The 17,930-nt window shown below is 38.7% G+C and overlaps 2 protein-coding genes and 1 long non-coding RNA gene across 4 annotated transcripts in view; 2 read left to right on the forward strand and 1 right to left on the reverse strand.

Moving 5' to 3' along the window:
• Positions 1–6,330: 6,330 nt before the first annotated feature.
• Positions 6,331–14,903, reverse strand: LOC137040053 (uncharacterized). Of its 2 annotated transcripts, none has more exons than XR_010897814.1 (3): positions 14,454–14,903; positions 13,097–13,219; positions 6,331–6,722 (listed from the first exon to the last, which is right to left on the reverse strand). It is a non-coding gene; the product is annotated as an uncharacterized lncRNA (long non-coding RNA). The 2 variants fall into 2 exon arrangements; XR_010897813.1 differs by lacking the exon at positions 14,454–14,903 and adding an exon at positions 13,894–14,202.
• LOC137040045 (CD48 antigen-like) lies at positions 11,318–16,935 on the forward strand. Its single transcript, XM_067415468.1, has 6 exons — positions 11,318–11,425; positions 11,708–12,025; positions 12,754–13,038; positions 13,126–13,233; positions 13,344–13,405; positions 16,446–16,935. The coding sequence occupies exons 1-6, from the start codon at positions 11,374–11,376 to the stop codon at positions 16,491–16,493; spliced, it is 873 nt and encodes a 290-aa protein (XP_067271569.1). The 5' UTR covers positions 11,318–11,373; the 3' UTR covers positions 16,494–16,935.
• A 691-nt stretch (positions 16,936–17,626) lies between these two features.
• LOC137040715 (SLAM family member 9-like) overlaps positions 17,627–17,930 on the forward strand; it is a 4,981-nt gene continuing 4,677 nt past the window's right edge. The window contains exon 1 of the mRNA XM_067416487.1: positions 17,627–17,930. This exon is cut by the window's right edge and continues 62 nt beyond it. Coding sequence (XP_067272588.1) covers positions 17,922–17,930 — 9 coding nt within the window. The 5' untranslated portion in view covers positions 17,627–17,921.

Genomic DNA, 17,930 nt, shown 5'->3' on the forward strand with positions numbered 1-17,930 from the left:
CCTCGTCGTCAGTGAGGAACCTGGGTGTGCTCTTTGATACCAATCTTTCATTTGAAAGCCACGTTTCTAGCATCTGTAAAACCGCATTCTATCATCTTAAAAATATATCTAAATTACGGCACATGCTTTCAATGCAAAATGCTAAACAGTTAGTACATGCGTTCATGAGCTCAAGGCTAGATTATTGTAATGCTCTACTGGGTGGTTGCCCTGCTCGCTTAATAAACAAACTCCAGCTAGTCCAAAATGCAGCAGCTAGAGTTCTTACTAGAACCAGGAAGTATGATCATATTAGTCCAGTTCTGTCAACACTGCACTGGCTCCCTATTAAACATCGCATACATTTTAAAATCTTGCTTATTACTTACAAAGCACTAAATAGTTTAGCTCCCCGGTACTTAAGCGAGCTCTTAACACATTATACCCCATCACGTCGATTGCGGTCTCAAAACTCTGGCCAGTTGATAATACCTAGAATATCTAAATCAACTGCAGGCGGTCGATCATTTTCCTATTTAGCTCCTAAATTGTGGAATAGTCTTCCTAGCATTGTTCGGGAAGCAGACACACTCTGTCAGTTTAAATCTAGACTAAAAACACATCTCTTTACTATGGCATACACATAGAACATTTTTAACTTTCATTATTCAAATCAATTGACTGATTGTTAGGCTGCATTAACTAGGTCAGCCGGAACCGGGAACACTTCCCATAACACCTGATGTACTCGTTACATCATAAAAAGAGTGACATCTACGCTAATGTTAGTCTCTCTGTTTATCCCGAGGTTTATCCCGGATCTGGGCCCTGTCCGGATCGGATGGTGGACCTGCCTGGACATGACCAACGCATCCTGGAGTGTCTGCTGAGCCGTGTCAAATGGTGTCTCCTCCGAATTTGCCTCACTGGCACGACATGCTCAAAACCCGTCTTCGGCGCAATAATTCCGATCTTTCATGTATTCATACTCTTGTGTAATTGACGCCCCATCCTAAATAAATCTGTCTCTTCCGTGATACCCTGAAAATTTTGAATAATCCGATCTAATATGATTTCCGACCTGTAAGGTTGCCAGAATAATAATCTTACACGGTGTGTTAATAGGCCAGAGGAGAACTGGCACCCCGACTGAGTCTGGTTTCTCCCAAGGTTTATTTTTCTCCATCATGCCCCGATGGAGTTTTGGTTCCTTGCCACTGTCGCCTTTGGCTTGGCTTGCTCAGTTGGGGACACTAAAAATATGATTAAAGTTATTCAACTTATTATACAAATAAAATATATGAATTAGGTCTTATTTAATTCTATAAACTATAATAGTGATCTGCCAACATTGTTGCTATATGATAAATTAAAATAAGCTGATAACATCACTGTTTTCTCCAGTACGGCTGTACAGCCAAATCTAATTTTGTCGCAATATTACCCTGTTTGACACTGTGAAGCTGCTTTGACACAATCGTGATTGTAAAAGCGCTATATAAATAAAGTTGATTGATTGATTGATTGAATTCTTATCTGAGCTGTATTCCTCAGAATCTGGACGGCCCAATCACATCGTGTAGGCTATAGAGTCGGCGGGCGGGGCCATAATGACGACGGCCGAGTTGCGTTTGCGTGTTTCTAGTAACACAGTCTTCTAGTCAACACAGAAACTGGCGAACGGCGGCGGTCTTTCGAATCAGCTCTGCCCGCGCCTCCGGAAGACTTGGAGTTAAGCTTTTCTCTGAGAAAAGAACAAAGAGCGGCACTGAAGTCATTCTTAAAAAGGGAAGATGTGTTCGGAGTTTAGCCGACCGGATACGGTGAATGTTTAATCTGTCAACAAGCTCCCCTTCACCGTCGTTGCTCCGGTTGGTGTAGCGCTATCCTATCGCGTGCAGAGGGAGTTTGAAAGACAACCGTTTATCCGCCCCTCAGATTGAGCTGTCTATGGTGAGTTTCCAGACCAAACATCTTGATGTGGGTCTGGCTTGTCAGGCTATAATATAACATGAGTTCATGTTTCGCGTGTAAAAAAACACAGTATTTTTCACACAATTTACTTATCTGTACAGCGCTGTTTCCTCTGTCCTAAAAACGGCCTGATGATTTCCTTGTTCTATGAAGTCCCTCCTTCAGAAACACGTAACGAGTTCTGATTGGGCCAGCGGTTGTCGTGTTGTGATTGGACAGAAAGGTCCAATGCACTTTGCCCGGAAAGGTCCCGCAAGCGCTGAATGCTCGCTCTTCTCCACGTGGGAGAGCAACAACACCACGCCCTCTTTTTTGCTTGTTCTTGTGGGAGGGTTAGTCAACAAACGGTTCTAGTGACGTCATTCCTGAAGGAAGTGCAAACCAGCTGTTCGCTGTAGGCTTTGAAAGGGAACTTCTGTTAAATAAAATATCTCGCTTGGCATTGAACTTTGAGCTTTATAATTTTACAGGTATTATTTATGCTCTAACAGCAACATTACACACTAACTAAAGTTTGAAAGCTGGAATCACAAAGAACGAGATCTTTAATATTTTCTGATCATAGCCTACTTGCTGTTGAGTGGAAGGAAAAATGAGTCAAGTAATTGTCTCTGTAATGTTAATGCTCAAGGTACAATGCATGATCTTTACATGATCTGTAAAGAACTTAAAATACCAGTAGCCGACACATTCAAGGGGAAATGCAAAACGTGTGTCCTGATGGCGTGAGCATGTTATTAATCATTATTTTTGCACGAGCGGTTTGAGTATTTATCTATCCAGCAAAACTCTCCTGTGCATTCAATGATGTCCCCAAAACTCTTCTGCGCATGCGTATATGACGACATCGAATTGTGAATGAAACCACCGCGCATGCGCATCCAGTACGTGTTGGATCTGATGCAGTACGTCATCGTGCTACAGGCTGCAGCGAGGACTTCTTGAGCTCATCAGCTCAATTATGACACTCATTCAGCCCGGTTAACCCATAGACATAATATACGTAGACGCCTCATGACGTGCTGGTGCGTGATCCAGCGTCGCCGCCATATTGGTTGGGTCTCTCCACTCAACGCTAGCATTCAGAGTCAATGGAGAGCGAGCAATTATGCCCGTATTTTGTGCAGCTTACGGTTGCAATAACGCAATATTGATACCAGATCGCATGGGATTACATTTCACAAGTAAGATTGGACAATATTTTAGGTTATTTTACAATTTATACATCATTTCATGCTTGTGTCTTTTGTGGTGTCTGTACTTCACAAAGTAAGGCTGCAACACATCGCAAAATTAACTACCAGAGTTACAGTGCAAGCATACGCAAGAAGCTGTGCAAAACATTTTATTTTTAAAGGATTTTAGCTCCCCAGTCCCAGTTGCAAGCCTGACAGGGTAATGTAAGATGCTGGAATGACCTGGAATTATAACGTTTATTTTAGGCCTTTAAAAAAATAATAATTCTGAACTGTGACAGTATGGGAGCTTGTATGTATATGTGTTACAGAAGGTGTGTGTGTGTGTGAGAGAGAGAGAGAGAGAAATAAATTCAAATGAACAATCAAACTTGTTTCTTTATTAAAATATAAAATTCATTCATTTATACATTTATTAATATGTCATAGTCTTCCATATGTCTTCGTTAAAGCTCGTAATACAAAGTCTTTCTACATGAAAGCAGAATTTTTCAATGTGTGACAGCGTCCTGTATCATAGTCTCAGCCGTTTGTAACAAACCAAACCGTGTCAAAATCCGGTAAAAACTCGGGGAGTTATGATCATTGTAGATGATACATCTTCCTCAGTAGAAATAAATGGGGGGGGGGGCGCATTGGGGACCCATCCAAGATGGCGCCGCGCTGATACGTCCGCTCCAATAAGCAGCGGCAGTCTATGAGGCATCTAAGTATAATTATGTCTATGGTTAACCCTCTGAAAACGACGGACGCTCGTTCTGCTGGACTTTTCCTTACGACAGCGTGTTAGTGTTAGTGTGCGTGATCGGTCTGAATTTCACGCGGGATTGCACATAATTCTTAGCCTAGAAATCTAGACGCACCCTAGCGGCAGCAAATTTAATCTGCCCGCAAGTGTCGTCTAGGAACTCTCAATACCCTTCTGAGCTGTATTCCTCACAATCTGGATGGGCCAATCACATCATGTATAGAGTCAGTGTGCGGGGCCATAATGACGACGGCCGAGTTGCGTTTGCATGCTTCTAGTAAACACAGAAACTGGCGAACGGCGGCAGTCTTTCGAATCAGCTTTGACCACGACTCTGGAAGACTTGGAGTTAAGCTTTTCTCTGAGAAAAGAACAAAGAACGGCACTGAAGTCATTCTTAAAAAGGAAGATGTGTTCAGAGTTTAGCCGACCGGATACGGCGAATGTTTAATCTGTCAACAAGCTCTGCTTCACCTTCGTTGCTCTGGTTGGTTGTAGCGCTATCCTATCGCGTGCAGAGGGAGTTTGAAAGACAACCGTTTATCCGCCCCTCGGATTGAGCTGTCAATGGTGAGTTTCCAGACCAAACATCTTGATGTGGGTCTGGCTTGTCAGGCAACATAATTCTACGAATCCCCTTAGATTTCAGCTCACATCTGAAGCGCGCACACACATACCGTAATAAAGCCCCCTCTGACCTAAAAGTGCAATTATTTGCTTCTTTTTCCAGCTTATTATTGGTCAAATACACTCAAACAAATTCTCAGTGCACATTTTGAAGAGTATTAATGTAAACACAGTCGTAAACAATTCAGGAAGAAATGAAGAATGAGTAACAGGAACAGTGTTCAGGATCCATGACTGCGGCAGTTCTTAAAGGGACAGCAGTTATTCAAAGTCAAACTACAAAAAGACAAATTATCACACTGTTCTTGACTGATCAACGTGTGTAACTTTAATGGTTTTATATGAAACTATTAATTTTTTTGCAAAAAACATTATCCAATGTTATTTTAAATTTAATTAGCCACTTTGCGTTTTTTAATTCAGTTTCTTACCTGAATGTTAGACCTACCTGAAAAAATAAAGCAGTCTATTTCTTTATAACTTTTATTCTATTGTATTTATTTGTGCTTTTTTTTTTTTTTTTTTTGGTAATATGTTTATTTGTTCTTATTTTATTACTGTTTAGTCTGTTTTTTTTTATTCAATTTACCATTCGAAATCAAGCTTACTTGTGCTGTGTGTAAGCTATTGCAACACAATTACCCCGTTGTAAAAAATACATTGAGTTAGCAAATATTTGTGAGAGAATTTTAATAGTAATTGATCAATGTTTATATATGAGAAAAAGCTTAAAAGCTTCATCATATAAAGTGATCTCTTGAGAAGAAATTTTTGATTGCCTAGACTTTCAAAAGACAGACAAAAAAAAATAATCATATAAAAAATATCTAATTAACAGTATATGATTTTAAAATTCTAATGCTTACCTACAAGGCTTTGCATGGACTTACACCTGCTTATATCACTGAGCTTTTAACCCCATACAAATCACTACGTGAACTTTGCTCCTCTGAAGCTGGCCTTTTAAATGTTCCCAAAACTAAACTTAAATCCTAATAGGGCCTTTTCATCAAACGCTCCAAATCTCTGGAACTCCCTGCCTGTGGAGATTAGGCAAGCGGAATAACTTAGTGTTTTTAATTCTACCCTGAAAACGTATTTGTTTCGGGTAGCGTTTATATAAATTGTTTATAATTGCCGTATTATTGTTATTTAATCCTACATTTTATAATGTTTGTATCTTTGTATTTTATTACTTTTTTGCATGTCTATGTTTTGTGAAGTGCTTTGAGATGCATTTTAAAGGTGCTTTATAAAATAAAGTATATTATTATTATTATAAACATAGGGCGCTCAGATGACATAAGCAGTGATGTTTGCGAACCTAAAACCCTGTTTCTCCCAGTTGACACGGCAACACATAACCAGCGTTTTCAGAAATCTCCACTTTGGCCGGAGTTTTTATAAATAATCATTTTCTGTGATAAAAACAGCGTTTTCGTGTAAATGGCAAGCCAAAACGCAGCGAAATATCTGTGTTTTCCCATTGTGTAAATGGGGCCTAAGAATATTAGCCTTTGTTCTGCCCCCAATATGTTGCTGCCTCACCAAAAAGCTGCACTTTTTTTTAAAGTTTAATTAATAATTGTTTTTATGAATGTATTTAACAACAACTTTTAACATTTTACCAGATTTAGTGCTACACTTATTCACTTTTATTTGTTCCCCACTAAATGTGTAGATAGATTTTATACAATTATTGTGCATTCGTGATTTTTCTAGTGTAACTTTTGCTGCTGAATTATCCAATAATCTAGTTTATAGTTGTTTTTTGTCATAGATTGTGATTTATATATATATTTTTTAATTTGTTGTTTTTCTTTATAATGAAGTTGTCTGTGTTAAGTAGATTTTGTCAAACACACAAAAGAGTGATTATCAGTTCAACACACTGAGGTATAGAAATTCTACATTGAATTTTTAAACAAAACTGCACTGGTTTCAGATCGGTATGGGCCAATACTCAGAATTGTTGGAATCGGATCGGTTCCAAAATGGTATCGGTGCATCTCTAGTCCGGTTCCCAGATCACACTGCCTCCACCAGTTGGGTGAACTTCTCCGTAATGCCTGGTGGTGGTCCTGGACACCCCTCAGTGGACGACCCTCTGACTCCTCCACCCTGGAGGTTTGCCTGACAGCAAGTCCCCTGTTTATCATGGAGGACAGCAGCAGTTTCCTAGTCGACTAGTCGCTGGCCTATAGAGGGCGCAAGAGGATAAGTCCACTTTTACCATTTCCAAACAGATAAATGACATGCAAATAGATCTCCACAAGACATGTTTGATGTAAGTTAATCGTGCATCGCTAATCATTAAAAGTTAATTGTTTTATGCATTCATAAAAATGTCCTCTCTACTGTAACTTTATCTGTATGTGATTTAGTATGAGCAGAAATCTGTGAGAAATATCAACCCAAAGACTAAAGAAACAGTCATGTAGGTGCAATAACCTTGTGGCCAGCACTGTGTCATATACCATATCTGTGCTCAGGTCTCAGCTCGCGGTTCAGGCTATAAACTGTTCATTAACGACGTCATCAGCAACTAGGTGACTCGACTAACTACAAATGTCAACTTCAAAAAAGTCGTTCAACCCTTAGCACAAACAAAAACAAAACTTAACATAAATGTCCCATGACTGGTCCTCTCTCTTTCCTTCACTGTTGCACCTCCTTTTATAATTCCGTAACTCCTCCATGTGACTCTGGACTGGTGTGGCGTGCAGGTGATGCTTATTTGCTCTTGCCTCACCAGCCTTACTAACCTTGACATAGGCCATGTCCACACTAATACGTTTTCATTTGAAAACTTATATTTTTCTCTCCGTTTTGGCCTTCCGTCCACACTGAGACAGCGTTTTAAGTCAATGAAAACGTATCGTTTTGAAAACGCTCTCCAAAGCGGATACATTTGAAAACGGCGTCTTCGCGTCGTAGTGTGGACTGTGAAAACGGAGGCTTTTTAATACGATGATGCATTTTTAGCCATGTGATGCAGTCATATGACCAATTTACGGCGTTTTTTTTTTTTGGCACGTCGCCCAGTCTAGATTTTCACTTGCTTTTAGCACTTTATATTCATGTGTTACTCGCAGCAACAACTCCACCTCACCGTCGACCCATTTAAAAAAACTCATAGTGCTGTGTTGAAAAAAATCGATTCACCAATTCTGAATCGATTTTCATATTAATTTCTAAAGATCAATCCGTAACTCAGAGGATCGATTTAATAATAGGCCTACATTGAATTTTAAATTTGCTGTGTCATTGAATTCACGCATGCGCGCGAGGTGGAAGGACGTTAACACAACGAACATGGCAGCTTTGAAAACTCCAGAAACACCGCGGACAGAGAATACTGGCTGGCATTTTCAATTGTTTTCAATGAGAACGCCACGTTTTTAGAACGCCTGGAGCGCACCGAGGCGCTGAGCGAGTAGGATTTTCCGTATCATAACAACAAGCAAGTCTCAACTGAGGAGAAAAAACGCTGCCTGCCAAAACGCTCTCAAGTGCTCACAGCGGGGAGTTTTCAGCTGGCTAAAAACGCTTTGGTGGACACACAGCCAAACGTTATACCGCCGTCACCATGCTGAAGAACACAGCCGTTCTCACTGCAGCGCGCTCTTACTGCCAAGGAAGTTGTAATGGCTGCGTTGTCATGACGGCGCGCGACAGCACAGCTCCATAAGTGCGCGTTCGCTGACTAGAGCAGCCTGGAAGGGGGATTGTTCTTTACAACCATCAATACTCCATTCATTTGCAGTTGAATGTCTATAATAATAGTATCAATATGTTGCATAACTACAGTCCTGTAATTCAGGTAACAGCTGGAAAAAAATGCTTTCTTCAAAAACACTTATCTAAATCTCGAAGATCGGATCGGATCAGATCGGATCGAATTAAATAATGATAATCGATTCAAGATCTTGAGAATCGGAATCGAATCGATTCTTGAAATTTGAATCGAAACCCAGCCCTAAAAACTCAGTGCCTTTTCTCGACATTGCCGCAAAATTTCAAAGAGTAAATAAACGAGTAGCGGAAATGACGCAAGTCGAAGCGTCTTGGATTTGCTCATGCGCTGTACGGGGATGTAAGAGTTTTCAGACGTTTCAGTGCAGATGAAAATTTTTTGGAAAACGATTGAAAATGATAGTGTGGACGCGGAGCGTTTTTAGACGAAAACTCCGTTTTTAAATTTATCCGGATTAGTGTAGACGTAGCCATACTTGCTCTATCGTTGGTATTAAGGGTGTGTTCACATGTTGCATGTTTGGTTTAAAATGAACCCTGGTGTGATTGCTCTGTTAGTGCAGTTCATTTGAAAAAGTGTGAACGCTGCCATCCAAACCCTGGTCTGCACCATACAAGCAGACCGAGCTAAAAAGATGGTTTCCAATAAGCTTCCAAACGAACTCCGGTGTGATTCGAATTAAATATGAACACACACGGACCAAAGACATGTAAACAACCCAAAAACATGAAGACGTGACCCTAAAAAGGACAGAATGGTCACGCATATTGCACGTTTTTTGGGGGGTCTGGACCAAACTACAAGTCTGAACATACCCTAAGATAGAAAGGATCTAAAACAGATAAAGATACTTAACTTTAAAGAAGAAATTACAGCTAGCTGTGTGGAAAGTTGCATAAGAGTCTAGACCAAGTATTTGTGTTCTTGATATTTATTTATTGACTGTTTTTGGTGGATTCTGTACTTTTTATTTGACTGTAACAGCTCAAATTTGTCTGTATTTAACTAAATGGAATCAAATGTGAGGTCCATAGTAGCAGAACAGGAACAAACCCTTCACCTATATTCTAAACAGACATGCAACTCTCACCTACAAGATGCCTGCCCAGATCATACCACATCTCTGAAAAAAAGACCATAGCAGGTTTCAGATTGACTCAATGAGCAGGTAGTGTGTCACGTGAGAAAGTAAACTGTATAAATTTTTTTTTCCATATACAATAATTGATTCACTGAAGTGAATTATAAAACTATTTAAAATAAAAAAGCTCTAACTCAGCATAAAATTTAGGAAGATGTCCCCAATATCCCACTCTCCTAACACACTAAAGGCCCTTTCACACAATGAGTGAGTAACACAATAAAAAGCTAAACTAATCTTTAACCTCGGCCACTGCACAACATCACAAAATAAGCAGGACTGGGTCAAACGAAAAGGCCAGGAAGCACAAGCTGCTGCAAATAGAAACGACACACACTTTAAACCAAATTGTCTGCAAGCTCAGCGGATCCACTTGTGGGTGCAGAGTAACGATCAGAGATACAGATGGATACCCTCCGCTGATGGCTAAAGCACATGATAACGCATCTGCAAACTCTGACACTGGTGCGCAATCTGGAGGAGAACTCCTAAACCAGCCTGCACCAGTGTCAGAGTTTGCCTGAGTTATCATTGCCTGCAGTTGACCTACCTTTGGAAGACAGACCGATTTCTACCACAGAGACTAAAGTGGCGATTATGGTCCTCCGAATATAATTGCATTATCATGGAGTTCCAACAGAAGCTAATCGATCAACTTCATTGATTTTAAAGGCATTTGGTTGCATTCATTCCGAAACACTGTGGCGCCAGGCATCCCAGCAAAGTTTGTCATCATTTTACGGAACATCTCCAGCTCCTGTGTTTGCAAGTTTCGACTAACTTCAGATTAATCCTGCCGTCCGCCACATATGCGGGATGTATTCCTCTTCATCCTCATTCCTTGCCCTAGATTTCGTCATGAGACATGTTTCTGAACTGGGTGACTTCGGCTGCCCTCCTTGCAGCTACCCAGCAATATCTCAGCGAGCTTAGTGACACATTGGAGTGCAAGGAGGCGAAGATTGACATACTTCAGATCAGTGCCTCCAAGAGTAAAATCTTATGTGTCGGCTACGCTCTATATCCCCACCTTTTTTTGGCCAGCAACTGCCCGAAGTCATCCATTGCTTTATATACATACCTCGGCAGTGTTATAGATTCATATAGCAGCTCAGACAAATCTGTCTCTCGTCAGAAAAGCATCTGCAACCATGCATGCAACAGCTAACGCCCATCTGGAGGTCAGCGACTATCGATTTCCAAATGAAGATTTTCCTCCTAAACTCGATTTTCATCCTGGCGGCCATCTACGCTAGTGAGACGCTATCCGCAGCAATCAATAAACAGCTGGACGTATTCAGATTTTAAGATGTTAAAAATGTACTATCATGACCGAATCTCCAACAAAGATGTTTAGCACCTCACCATCTTTGGCCGACACTGTTAGCTGCTTCCGGTTTGCAGGTTACATACTACGCAAACCACCGGGCCGTCTGCCGAAGGCCATCATACTGTGGACCCATGGGGAAAAGAAAGCAAGTCCGCCTGAGGCAAATCTGGCACCGCTCATTTATTGATTATTTACGTGCTGCCAACCTCTCAGGGGACAAAGTGGAAGCCACAGCGGAGCTCATTGGAGATTGCTTGGTGCCCTATGCGCCAGCCACCGCAGAAGTTACCAAGTACAATATTATTAGAGCTACAATTAGTATCAAAGTACAAATCACAATTTATGAGATTACTGTTTTAATCTGTACGCCCTAGAACACGATCTGAATTGAGGGCAAAGAAATGCGCTTTCAACCGAGGGGGTAGAGCGCACTTTCACCACTGCCCCAGCAGACGTCTATACACGCCACTGCATATATTATTCATGACAGGCCTGTGAATCAAAACCACAAGCAGGGTTAAAATGCTGTGTGGGAGGATTCACACACCACATTAACAGCTCAAGTATTTTCAGCAGATGGTCTTTTTAGAGGCTATTTTCAGACACTGAACAACTAAAGAGATGATGTTTCATATGTTTGTTCTGTTCTGTTTGTGCTGGTGGAGTCTGATTGGTAAGTTATACATAAAAATCCTCTCTAAAAATATATATTTTAAAAACACTTCAGAAGTAATCATGAACAACAGAAGTAATATAAATTCATTAGTCAAAAAGTGCAGCAACCCTGTTTTATCTACTGACCTAAATGTCCCATACAAAAATATCACTTTTTTGGTGTATGTTCATGTTCATGGCTCTGAATGTTTTCCAGTTCACTTGTCGTTACAAACTTCAGCTGATTTTAGGCTTTGTAGACCATCAAAGTATTAACCAGTGTAAAATCTGTGTTCATCAGGTGTGTTTGGTGAGTCAGTGTCAGTGACTGAAGGAGATTCTGTCACTCTAAACACTGATTATACTGAAATACAGGAAGATGAATACATACTGTGGAGATTCGGAGCTGAAAAGTCTCTCATAGCTAAAATGAAAAAAGAGAAGCAAATCTTCTCCTCATCTGATGTTCCTGATGGGAGATTCAGAGACAGACTGAAGCTGGACGATCAAACTGGATCTCTGACCATCACAAACATCTCAACTGAACATGCTGGAGATTATCAACTAGAGATAACTGGAGAGAAACTGACATCAAAAGCATTCCGAGTTTCCGTCATTGGTGAGTAAAGATCATTTGTCAAGTCCTTTAAATATTGTTTTATTAAACTCAATAGATATGGTGAGGCCCTTGTCAATGGAATTTGAAGGACGCAGAAATGCAAAGATTATAAGCTTTATATAACCACAGGACTATATTACGCTGCCGTTTTAATCATATTTATAATAATTTTACACAAAAGTAAAAATAAAAAAGTACGGAAGAGGATTAGGACCAAGCTAAAAAAAAAAAAAAAAAAAGCATCTCGAGATTAAAGTCGTCATTATAATGCGTTATATTTCACAAAACAAAAGTCGAAATAAAATCTTGAGAATAAACTCATTAAATATTGAGAATGAAGTCATTGTGTTTTTAGAAAAAAAAAAAACGTGTTATATTTCGAGAAAAAAAGTCGAAATAAAATCTTGAGAATAACGCATTCGATCAGTGTCCATTGCATAGCCTACTGATAGAGGACATGGCAGAGTTGGATTAGACGCGTAGTCTTCCGTAGCCAGACCTTCAGACTGACGGCAGAAGGTCTGGACGCTAACGCAGCTTTTGTTGGTCAAGAGCCGCCCAAGAGGACGTTTGACTGACATGTAACGCAACAAACCAAAAACACTAGTGTGTTTTTAAATGTATCTGGATTCATGTAGATGTAGCTCTAAACCCTCTGAACCAAAAATAAGATCTCTGACTAGATGTATTAATATTTCTGTTTATTTTTATTCTGTCATGTTTTCCAGCACGTCTGCCTGTTCCTGTCATCAGCAGTAACTCGTCACAGTCAGCGTCCAATTGTTCACTGGTGTGTTCATCATCAGTGTTGAATGTGAGTCATGTGACTCTCTCCTGGTTCAAAGGAAACAGTTTATTGTCCAGCATCAGTGTGTCTGATCTCAGCATCAGTCTCTCTCTACCTCTGGAGGTGGAATATCAGGATAAAAACACCTACAGCTGTGTGCTGAACAATCCCATCAGCAACCAGACCAGACATCCCAACATCACTCAACTCTGTCACACACGTGTAGGTACGGCATTGCTGGTATACTATGTTTTTTTGTAAATCTGACTGACACATTCACTTACATTAATGACTGTCTCTTATTTTCCTTCAGTTCCTCCAGACTCAGTCTCTCTGATAGTGCTAATTTCTGCTCCTGCTGCATCTCTGTTGATTTTTGCTTTAATCACCGCGTTCATCTATAAAAACTGCAGAAAAACAGGTCAGGAGAGAAAGCTGATTATGTTGAAATATTTGTCTTTCTTAATGCAAAATTTATATATGCCCGAAAAATGTGTTTGTTTTAATATGTCTGTATTATTGTTAATGCAGGCGAGGCCCATGAGAATAACAGAACTGATTCAGCTTTCTGTAAACCGAGAGAACACAAAATGGTAAGACAATTTATGACTCTACTGCAAAATTGCAGTCGGTTAGTGTGAAGAGTTCTGATTGAAATGTGGTGTGATCATTTAGTTAGTGAAAACATTTAATTTAATAAAATAATTTAATAATATTTGACAACTGTGATTTACAATGGATATTTGACTATTATATTAGTATTGAATAATATTATATTGACAGTAGTAGACATACAGTACAAATGTGTGATCAGTGAATGTGTGTATATTTAAATAAAATATTTGCAAAGAGTTTAAATGGATTACTTCATAACTCTAAAGGCTATAATTAGACCTAGTCCTCTTACATATTTATTCCACAAAATCCCTTTTAATTATTTAATGTCTTTACATTTATATATATTCATAAAGCTTTTTTTTACTCAATACCAATAAATTTTGATAAAAAATTTGATAAATTCAAGATATTGATAAATCATTGATCAGTTCATCCAAACCTAAAAAAAATATTCGAAACTCACCGGAACCCACATATCGCTGTCAGTGCTAAATCTTTCTGCCTAAGTTTATCTCCTTTGATGTTTCCCGGAAGAAAGTTTATTTCCAACTGTACATTTCAGTGTTCGGGGAGAAAGTAATGCCTTAAGATAATCATGCTCTTTTGATTACTCCTTAAAGTGCACAGGAACAACGTGGTATGTTTACATTTGTCATGATGTGGTTGTGATCTTGTAACTCAATCTGTGAAAGATTAGCAGCAGATTCGTCAATTCTGAAAAACGTTTGCAATATGTCCAGTAAAATTAAATGTTGTTACTACATGATGCTGGTATCGTATTGCCTTTTTTCCCGCCGGCACAACCCGTTCTCGTAGCTTAACCGTTCCATTCTGTGCCGCTCCCATTTGGTAGCCTACGGTTTTGGTTTCGTTTTCCACAGTGTTGCTGTGGAATGTACAAAAGGCCACTCTTTTGAATGTACAGATGTATTTTTCCTTGTAATTTAATTACTTGCTAACGCAAAAGTTAACAATCGCGTTATGGTGGATGATTATTTCTTTCTATTGTAGTATGTAACTTACATATACGTCGTCACTCAAATAGCGCGCTTCTCCGGGTAGTGAAACTGGTAGCCAGGCAACTCACACGTGACCAATCATGAGTAGCGACGTCACTACCACTACCAGCGCGGATCGCGATATTTTTTTTCCCAGGATGGTAGGGGAATGTACCGCCTTTTTCGTCTCTGAAGGGCTCTCCTCCGATTGGTTATACATCTCAAGTGCATAATGGCAGGCTAGTCTGTTTTGATCATCTTTACAACATGGCAGGCTGTCAGCTAGTCTGTTTTGGTCGTCTTTAAAACAGAAGTAAACGAAGTCAATCCAACATAGCCTACACATACACACACACGTTTGTTTTTGTGACATGTGGGGACATTCCTAGGACGTACTGATTTGTATACTGTAAAAACTGTATTTTCTATCCCCCTACACTGCCCCTGCCCCTAAACCTACCCATCACAGGAAACATTCTGCATTTTACTTTCTAAAAAAATTAATCCTATATGATTTATAAGCGTTTTGAAATGTGGGGACATGGTGTCCTCATATTTCACCCTCTCCTTGTAATACCCATGTCATTGCACATTTGTGTCCTCATATGTCACAAAACACATCTAAAATTGTCTATTACTAGCAAGTTTATGTTCACAATAAATAAAATCTGTCGTATTTGAATCATACTGTTGTGTCTCTTCTATGAAATTGGCTATACAATTGTGAACTTGAAATATAAATCTGAAACACGGATAGCGCTTGGATTGATTTTGTTTACGTCTGTTGCCTGTTGTCGTGAGATGTATAACCAATCGGAGGATAGCCCTTCTAGCCAATCATAGACGAAAAAGGCGGTACCTTCCCCTACCATCCTGAGCTGCAGACTCGGAGCCTGCATCTACAGTTCCGCACTCATTCTCAGACCCCTCGTTTTTAAGAAACAGCGCCTCCTGCTGTTCTGAAGACCGTACAACACCCTTATCCAAATGAGATGTATTATTACGGTGTCGTTTCATTTAAAGTTTTCCAAATAAATCTAACGATTTTGCAAACATCTTTGCATTCCTTAAAAATGTCATTGTTTTCTCTGACCAACAAAGTACCCAGTAGTTTTTTTGTTGTTGTTGTTGTTGTTGTTGTTTTTAAATAAAAGAAAATTACTGATGGAAGAGATACAGTTACAGATTGAACTATCCTTTGAAACATGTTATGTGATATTATATTGCTACAATGTTTTTTTTTAATTCCAATTCCAATTTTCAGACCTGTTTGAAAATTACCCCAAATTCAGAAATGCCTCAATTTATATGCCACCTGATACCATAGGAGGACCGCTATTAGAAAATATATAAGCTATCCTCTACTAGATAATATAAAAGAATAATCGAAGTAGCGCCATAGGCTGCAATTGATAGCAATTTTCAAATCTTAAAACTATGACCAGTTGAAAAAAAAGTCTTTACAGAAAAGGGCCATAATAAGGTCTTTAAATTTGTAGCAAAATTATATTCTTTTTTTTAAAACAATGTTTTTAAACTGTTGCATCAGCACAGGGGTTTTCAAACTGGGGTTCCCAGAAAATTTCAGAGAATAAAATGACAAAGCAATAATGGATAAAGTCTACCGAACATAACCGTTTCTCTTCTTTCTTGCCATACCAGAATTGTATATGTTTGCTCTTTCTCACTTTACTCTCCTTTATCTCACTCAATGGGGTCGTAAGGCAGTTTTCTTAATGCAGTATGTAAGCTGCTTACATACATTTATTGAAAGTTGCTTATACAATTTTTTTTTTTTCGGTTTATATATCCAACATTAAGTATAGCCAATTTAATGTTGGAAACAATGTAGTATTTATAATGCCACACTTACGGTTATCTAAATGTTTTTTCATACATAAAAATATTGAGATGGATATTATGAAGGGGCTCTATCAAAAAAGCTTCATCATATTTGGGGGGACTTGACATAAAATTTAAACATCAGTTTCCTGATAAACTGTATATTTTCTTGCAGAAATTAAAGAAGGAGGCTCTCTATGCAAATGTCCCCAAAAAACGATGATATGGAATAAATGTTACAGCTCATTCGGACCCTGACTCATGCCTCTTAGTTTCTTTTTGTATCAAATTGGTTGGTTTCACTGTTTTCACTGCTTTAAAGTGTAATGCATTTTTTGATGTAAAAAAGTTCAACCAAAAGATTGAGTAAACAGTAAAAGTTTTTAGTGTTGTTTAAAGTATCTCACATTGTCTGCACTTTAATGTACAAAAAAATAATAATTAAAAAAATACACATCTGCTATTATGTTTATTCTCTGCAATGCATACTTCACATTGTGTGTATATTTGATAAAGGTGTTAGCCTGACGTGGTCATACTCAATTCAGAATATGAACTGCCCGATCTTGTGATGTTGTGTATATTTTGTATTATGTGTGTGTATTGTATAAATACTGTATTTTGTATTGTACATTATTATTAGTATTATTATTATATTCAGTGCTATGTATATTTTGTTTTCTATTTTTTTTTAAGTCTACCTGTCAAGTGCATCTCTGAGAAACATGAACTAGTGTCATGATTTGGATAGATTTCATATTTGTTGACATTTAATGACACATTTGTATAATTAAAAGTTAATTTTAAGTCTCTAAGTCTGATTAACAGTTAAGCACAATTTGGTGTAGGAGGCTATGATGTGACGTTCAGATGCTTCTAAACTACATATTCCTCCCTTTTCTAAGAATTCCTACATTTATTATGATAATTTTGAGGCTGCATGTGTTGATCGAGATTAATCCCAAAAAGCCTACAGTACTGCTAGTAAAAAATACAAATAAATAAATAAACTGATTCAGTAGCCTAAAGCCTATAATGTACAACACTACAGCACAGAATTGGTTAATTTTTTTAAATAGGTCTAAAAAAAATTCATACATTTATTCACAGACTCATACATTTGATACATCATATAAGTAATAACACATGAAAGAGTATTTATATTAAATATTTTTGTATTGTATTTTTTTCCCCGCAACAAACATCTTATTTGAAACGATCAAAAATGGCTGGTTGGTCTGGGTCGCAAAATGCACATTTTCCACCGTTTGACCACAAGATGTCGTAAGTGGTGCAGTGTGTTAGTGCGTTGAAAAGCTTTTGGAGGGCCATTTTCAAAACAGTTGAGGGGGAAGCTTCCATGCTTTCTTCACGAAGCTACATTTCACCGTCACTAGGCTATTAAAATAAAAATAAAAAAATACATATTTTCACACACACTAATCACAACTCTGCATCGTTGGGTCAGAGGTCACTCACTTCTGTGGCGGTAACCTGGTAACGCGACTTTTTCGTGAACGCGTACGGACTTTGCCGGAAGCCAGTGATTTAAGGTTATAAAGTAAATGTATGGATATTTTTCTTTGAACAAAGCACTTCTTTACGTCAGAAGGCTTTTAATTAACCCACTGGTGTCGTATGGATTACTTTTATGGTGGAT

This window comes from Pseudorasbora parva, chromosome 14 (genome assembly GCF_024679245.1).
Source record: "Pseudorasbora parva isolate DD20220531a chromosome 14, ASM2467924v1, whole genome shotgun sequence".
In the NCBI taxonomy this organism is placed as follows: domain Eukaryota; kingdom Metazoa; phylum Chordata; class Actinopteri; order Cypriniformes; family Gobionidae; genus Pseudorasbora; species Pseudorasbora parva.

Coding starts and splice junctions, on each gene's coding strand:
- LOC137040045 (XM_067415468.1), top strand. CDS start 11,374: ATGATGTTTCATATGTTTGTTCTGTTCTGTTTGTGCTGGTGGAGTCTG. Junction 13,234..13,343: donor TAAAAACTGCAGAAAAACAG/GTCAGGAGAGAA, acceptor TTGTTAATGCAG/GCGAGGCCCATGAGAATAAC. Junction 13,406..16,445: donor AACCGAGAGAACACAAAATG/GTAAGACAATTT, acceptor ATTTTCTTGCAG/AAATTAAAGAAGGAGGCTCT.